This window comes from Xiphias gladius, chromosome 13, assembly GCF_016859285.1.
Source record: "Xiphias gladius isolate SHS-SW01 ecotype Sanya breed wild chromosome 13, ASM1685928v1, whole genome shotgun sequence".
Classification (NCBI taxonomy): Eukaryota; Metazoa; Chordata; class Actinopteri; order Istiophoriformes; family Xiphiidae; genus Xiphias; species Xiphias gladius.
The window spans coordinates 93987-101138 of NC_053412.1; the positions used below are offsets into that span (position 1 = coordinate 93987).

Here is a 7152-nt window from a genome sequence, read left to right on the forward strand (position 1 = left end):
GTCCTGAACCGTCTCCTCCTCCTGCAGGTATCTCCTCCTGGAGGGAGTCGGCGGCTCCAGGGGCGAGCGGAGTCACGTCTTCAGCAGCTTCTTCTACAAACAGCTGAGCAGGCGGAGAGCCGCCGGAGAGGACGACGTCCCATCTGTCCCGTAAGAACAACAATCGCTGGGTTGAGCGCAGACCTCCGCCCAGGGCAGCGTCACACAACGTACACCAGACTTCAGACAAAAAAATTCAGATTCATAGTGAATGATCCGGATCTGCCCCAGAATTGATGGGTTCTTCTCTGGTCCAGGATCCATCCCTCCACCAGGTTCAGTGCTAATCAGTTCAGTAGTTTTTGTGCAGTTCTGCTGAGAAACAAATAAACAGACAGACACAGGTGAAAAATCCCTGGTGGAGGTAAAGGTGTTAGTGTAGGGGGAAAAATTCACTATAACACTCTAAGATTATGTGTTTTGGTCACGGTCCTGATCCGAGTCCTTCAACACTGAGAATCTGCTGATACTGAGTCTGATCTGATACTAATATTCACCTGAATGTAGATTAAATATGTGTCTGACAAAGTGAAATAACCGATGTAGAAACCAAATCTGACGCATTTATTATTTTCCACGAGCTGCTTGATCCAGATGCTGAAGTTCCTGACTCAAAGATATAAGTCTGATCCTCTAGAGAGAAGAGGGCTCACTCTGATGGAACTACAGAAACACGGATTTTACAGTGGTGTCAGAGTGGAGCTTCTTTTACCTCGTCAGTATCTTCGGCCGAGTTCAGACGCACAAACCAACAGCGGACGAGACGACAGGTTTAATTTAGTTCTGACATCAAGTCGCTCACATAATCAACATTAGTCGGTGAAGCTGAGACGTTTGTCATTTTAACCGGTGAGAAGCGGCTGCCTGAAGGTTTCTACTCTCAGCTTTGATGACAAGAAGTCATGTCGGAGTTTAGCCAATTTGTGTGTTTTGCCAAACTGGATGTGAGAGTGCGCCCAAGTACTAGGAAGATAAGTGTTTGCCAAAATCTGAAAGACCTAAATTAAAGGGTCAGTTGACTCAATGGGATCAGCATTGGTTTTGATTTAAATTATGTAAATATGAATTTAATTTAGTCCATATCGTGAGCCCGCGTAGTTTCAATCAGCACTAGGGAAAAGAGGAGATTTTAAAAAAGTGCTTTTAAAGCGATGCAGGGGAGTTTATGTCTGAACAAGAACGTACTTAGCAGAGAGATTCTCTCATTTTTCCGGTTATCACATCATAATTCATACACACATTTGTTCCAATGCGTGCTTTCTGTTCTTAGACTAAAAATCAAGGACACCCAGCGGTCAGTTTTCGAAAGGAACGTTGAGAAATCGATAACACGAAGGCGGAATTTTGCGGAATTGCTGTAGATTCAGAATAAAGAGGCTTTTATTTAGGCAGCTTTTCCTGCACAGTCACTCAGGGAAACTCTTCGTCCTTGTCTCGTTTTGATCTTTTTTCAGCGATCGTCACATGAGGCATCAGAGGGTAAAGACGTGGACTCGCCACGTCGACATTTTCACCAAAGACTTCCTGTTCGTGCCTGTCAATCAAGAGTAAGAAAATGTTTCGACGCACACACACCTGATCTAATGTTTCATGTTATAATGATGTATATAAGCTGGTTTTTATGACGTGAGCGGAGGTGGAAGTGGTTTTTACCCTCAGATTTCTCTCTGACCCACTACAAAATAGAAACTGGCAGATTCTGGAGTTGACAGAGCTGACCTCAGCTCTTTGTCCTAGATTTAGAGACGCCAGTTTGGAGTTTTGACCTCTGTTGGGACTTTTAAATAAATACTCTGTAGTTCTACTTTCATTCAAGCACTTCATCACCGTCTCTACCTGCCAACAGAGTAACAGACTGACCGACTCAAGTCACCTCTGCCGGATCATTTCTGATGACTCTCAACGACTTTACCAGACCCCGCTTCACTCTGCTGTTTCATTGTCGTGTCACTAAACTCTCATTTTCCCAAAATCAGAACAACTCAGATCCTTCGGGAACAGCACAAATACCTTCCCCAGTTCACCGCGTCCCAATAGTGATCAAATCTTTGTGCTATTTTTTCCCCATTTTAGTCTAATATTCGTACCATTTTTATACCCTTTTTAACACAACAGTTTTCCGTGTCATTTTGGTCCCATTTTTCTTCAGTTTTTTTTTTCCCATCCATTTTTAATGCTGTTTACCACCATGTGTCTGTGCCATTTCTGTCTAGTTTTCACACCATTTTTGTCCCACTTTTGAACCATCTTGCCAATTTGTTCCATCTTGTTCCACTTTTGTCATAGTTTGATGTCGTATTTGTCCCATTTTCGGCAGGTTATGTATGGCTTTTGTGTAATTTTGATTCCGTTTTCATGCCGTTTTTACACCATTTTTGGCCGATTTTCTCAATTTTTTTTTTTTTTTGCAGTACAATTATATTACCTACAAAGATTTACAAACTGCAGGTCAGCTGTAAAAAAAAAAAAAAAAAAAAAAAAAACTGCATCAGGACCCGTGTCAGAATCAGATCGTACTAAGTTCCACTGAGATTGAATATGTGGTTTCTGTCGGTGGTTTTCCAGCCGGGGCAGTTACAGAGCCCGGACCGTGTATTTAACGTACAGCGTCTGTGTGGCGACTGAAATGTTGTTATATTTATATTTTAGAGCTCACTGGTACCTGGTGGTGGTGTGTTTCCCGGGTCTGGAGGAGGTTCAGTACGAGGAGTTTCCGAGGCGAACAGGTGAGTCGCTGCCGCTGCTGTTTATTTTCTGACCCGATTTACCTGCGTGGAATAAAGTGTTCGTGGCAGCGCAGTGTGTCGCGCGGCCTCCAGATGCTCAATACAGCGTCACCAGACGTGTCGCAGGTGTTTACCGTCCTTCGGGAGACAGTTTTGTGGTGTTTATGGCAGAGTGTTTCCCCAGCGCAGATTAAAACTCAATGTTGGAGTTTTTCACACCAAACATCAATAGATTAAATGTCCCCGACGTAAATATCTTCTCCTCTGAAGACACTAGTCTCCAACATTTGGTGTTACAGGCGTCTTTATCTGTCATTTTTTTTATCTTGATTGTCTATATTTAAGCTTATATATAGTTTCATTGTGGAAACTACGTTTTTATTTTTCACCATCACCTTTTTGAATTTAACTAAACGAATAATTTCCATTTTGCCCAGTTTTCCTTGAAGTTAGTGTTTTTCTGTCAACACATCCAGCCATCGTGTCTGTACAGACGCTTCCACGTTCTTCAGCGATCATCCCAACTGCTTTCTTCCTTCCTTCCTACGTGAAGTACAACATATTTGTTCTTGGTATCTATACCTGCTGTTAGCTCCTGCTGCTTCACATTAAAAGCTCTCCACCAGCAAGAAACTGCAAGGCTTTTATTGTGACGCAGCTACGGGAAATGTTGAAGAGGTTGAAGAATGCGAGGAGAAAATCAGAGTGTCAACATTAATGTTTTCTGTGGCTTTTTGTCAGCAGAGCAGTTTTAATTGTGTCATTCTCATTTTGTTCCTGGAAAACATTTCTTCTTCTCCCTGTCATTTTGGCATGGGTGGCTCTAAATACTACAATACCCATGAACCTCGGCGACAGTTGCCACGAAGAAGAAGCAGCAGCCAGTCACAGGCTCCTCAGTTTGTGTTGATTTGGGTTTGATAAGTTTCTATTTTGTCACCTGGCGTCTTCTTTGGAAACACGTGTCAAAGATCTCTTGAATTGTTTCCAATGTTCGCAATTGGCCTTTTTTAATTTTTATTTTAAGTGACAATTTTGATGCTAAAAGATACGAGATTTGAGCCGGTCGCTGACTCGGAACGACCGAAGCTGCAGAAGAGAACCTGAGAAAATGTGGTGTAACGTGTGTTGAACAAAGGCAGGTTCAAGCAGAGACTTCAGGTTGTTTTTGTGTTTCAGGTGGATCAGAGCGAGCGGCGGGAAAACCCAACTTCAGTCTGAGACCACAACAACCACCAGTAAATAGCTCGTAACACACAATCACACAACTGCACCCCAACACAAACCATCAGACTGAGCAGACCAGAGACTCCTAAGCTTAAAATGCTTTGTTTTCCTGTCAGGTTGTCTTTTGGAAAACCCCCTGCTTCTATCTCACATTTTAATCATCCTGTCAAAACTCTGGGGAAACGCCTGTTTTTTACTTTTAATGTTCATTTTCTTAAAGATGAAAAAATTTTCAACTCAAAAGACAGAGAGCACTCCTGCTGTATTCACATTTAACTCAAGAGTGCGATGGACTTTGCCTGACATGAATGTGACCTTGTGTATTTTCGATCAGCTTATTTGAATGTTCTCCTGTTCATGTGCACTCGCTTGCAATGGCTCCTCTCCCTAAAACGTTTGGAAAAGCCTGCGTTATAGAGTTCAGTAAGTTTAGTTAAATCAGAATTGACTTCGACCACATTGAAACTCAGCCGTCACCTCTCAGTTTCTGTCCCCTGTCCACACTAAACTGGTGTTTGTTTTTTTTTCAATGAAGAGAACCGAGCTTTTGTAAAGAGCGGATAAATCTGGAAACTCCAGCTTCAAGTTTCAGGAAAACGGAGCTGAGGTTTGTTTTTTGTCAAGCAAGAGAGGAAAAAGCAAAAGAGGTCGAACCGTTTTCTTTGTGACGAGGCATTTGAATGTGGACAGAGATGTTTGGTACAGCATGGTTGCTGTTGGTCGTGTTTTGTTTCTGATTCGTTTGAACGTCAGGTTTCTGTGTTCGGTCTTTGTAGGAGTGCACTCAGCAGGGCCGGCAGAGGGACACAGTGTTGAAGAGGTGAGTTTTCAGGGAAGAGCCCAATCCAAAGAAACTCCTGAGGTCGGGTTTTATTTTGACTTTACGTGAGGGTTTCTTCGTCCTCTCCAGGCCGTGCATCCTCGTCATGGACTCCCTGGAGCTGTCGTACCACGAGAACGTCTGCAGACTCCTCAGAGAGTGAGTTTCACGTCAGGACGGTTTTCAGACAGAGGTGGTTCATGTGTCTGGTAGGAGAAGCTGTCTGCATGACACATGAAGTCGTTCGTGTTCTTAAAGACAAACTGGAATTTAGTCTTTTCATGCAAAGAAACAGAGAGCCTGTTTTTCTATCACACCAAACGGCTCCAAGAGAAATTCTGGTTTCTAAGACAACAACACGTTGGGCTTCAAAGGCTCCTGCTGTTTCTAGCTACCTGCAGGTGGAGTGGGAGGTCCGGAGGGGCACGCCTCGTCTCTTCACGCCGGACAACATGAGGAGCTCCAGGTGCAGAGTCCCTCAGCAGGACAACAGCAGCGACTGCGGACTGTACCTGCTGCAGTACGTCGAGAGCTTCCTGCAGGTAAACGCACACCTGACGCCGTCTCTTGAGTATCAGCGTTCGGGCCAGGAGTGTGTGGGACTGCTGAGTCTAATTAAAGTTAATTACAGTTGAAGATGTCCCCTATTGATCCCGTTCCGCTGCTAAGCTAAACCGAGTTTGTTTCACAGACTGACAGGTAGAGCTGCAGCAGTCCGGCATAATCAATCAGTCCGCTGACAGAAAACAAAGTATTTGGATTATGGAGCAATCATCACGCTTTAAGCAAAAATCCCCAACATTTGCAGGTTGTAGCTTCATAAAAGTGAGGATGTGATGCTTTTTTTTTTTTTTGGTCACACATGATAATAAAACTGAGCGTCTTTGGGTTTCGAACGGTCGGTGTGACAAAACAAGACGTTCGACGGCGTTGCCTCGGGATCTAGGAAAGTATATCTGGCATTTTTTGCAATTTTCCGACATTTTCTAGACTAAACAATTAATCGGCTAATTGTGAAAACAGTTGTCGGTTGGCGCTCTGTGGGCCAAGCTGCTGCTCCGCTCTGAATGTAATCAAAATGTTTATGTGAGGCACTTAACTATGAAAACAACGGCCTAACGAAAGTTTCGGATTAAAGTTTGGATAACTGACGAAATAAAAATCCAATAGATGCTGATATAATGAGAATGAGAAGAGTGCCGACAGTTTTGATTCTCCCCTTCGTGTTACGGGGGACGACTGGTTGTAGTGACGGGCAGTGGTGGAAGAAGTAGCCAGGTGTCATCACCACGGTATAAATCCACTCTGCTACAGGGCTTCAGCTATCGATTATTTTCATCATGGCGCTTATGTGCGTCACAATAACTCACAGCCCGAGGTGACGTCTTCAGATGTCCATGTGGGTCCGACCAACAGTCCACAACCCAACGATATTCAGTTTAATATAAGCTCAGGCAGCAGATTCTGACTCTTTTCTGATTTAGCAGATGTTTTCACTCTTTTTTCTTCGCTGAGAGTTAAAACTCATTTATCCATCGAATCTTTCCAGAAATATTGAAAGATAAATGTTGATACGTATGAAATTGAAAAACGAGATAAACTGCCAACAGCTTTGGATGTCATGGGTGGAAATTGTGCGACCCCGCTAAATCGAGCTCTCTGATTGGCTCTGCAGAATCCCGTCGTGCACTTCGACCTCCCGTTGCGTTTGGACAACTGGTTCCCGCGGCAACGAGTGCGACAGAAGCGCGAGGAGATTCGGAGTCTGATAATGAGGATGCACCAGAATCAGCAGAAGAAGAAAACTGAAACCACACCGACCAAAAAAACACCTACACCGAGCCGTTAATTCACCTGTGCAATAAATTATTTATATTTTTTATATATAGTTAATAAGATTTAATTTTACCGTCAAATAATTTTACAAGCTGCTAAAATAAACTTTCTTACATAACTTTCTAAGCTCACCAACCCAGAGCATTTTCTCTTTTATAAAATAAAACATATTTATTTTGATTTAGAGCCATTAGTCTGTTGTCAGAGCAATGTGGCCCTTATTTTGAAACCCAGACTGACTTAAAACAGGATTTCAATTTGCCATAAAATGTCTGACAATAAATATTAAATTGATTTGTTTTGGGTTTTTTGTGTTTCTTTAATAAACAGCAAACAAAGATAATAAAAAAATGCTCGTAACAACTACGTGTCCTCCCAAAAAAGTAGCTTCTGCTTCTTCGTGTTCATTAAATTAAATCATTGTTGTTTATTTTAGTTTTTTCATTCGTCAGTATTTTTTCAGAGGAGTGTGGCTCTTATTTTGAAACCCAGACTCACTTTTAA

At 42.7% G+C, this 7152-nt stretch overlaps 1 protein-coding gene across 2 annotated transcripts in view; it reads left to right on the top strand.

Moving 5' to 3' along the window:
* LOC120798274 (sentrin-specific protease 7-like) overlaps positions 1-6942 on the top strand; it is a 25793-nt gene extending 18851 nt beyond the window's left edge. For both annotated transcript variants that reach the window (XM_040142452.1, XM_040142451.1), the window contains exons 15-22: positions 28-150; positions 1494-1586; positions 2689-2765; positions 3945-4003; positions 4769-4812; positions 4903-4971; positions 5204-5354; positions 6488-6942. In XM_040142452.1, coding sequence (XP_039998386.1) covers positions 28-150; positions 1494-1586; positions 2689-2765; positions 3945-4003; positions 4769-4812; positions 4903-4971; positions 5204-5354; positions 6488-6661 — 790 coding nt within the window. In that variant the 3' untranslated portion in view covers positions 6662-6942. The remainder of the gene's footprint in view (positions 1-27; positions 151-1493; positions 1587-2688; positions 2766-3944; positions 4004-4768; positions 4813-4902; positions 4972-5203; positions 5355-6487) is intronic.
* The last annotated feature ends 210 nt before the right edge of the window (positions 6943-7152 follow it).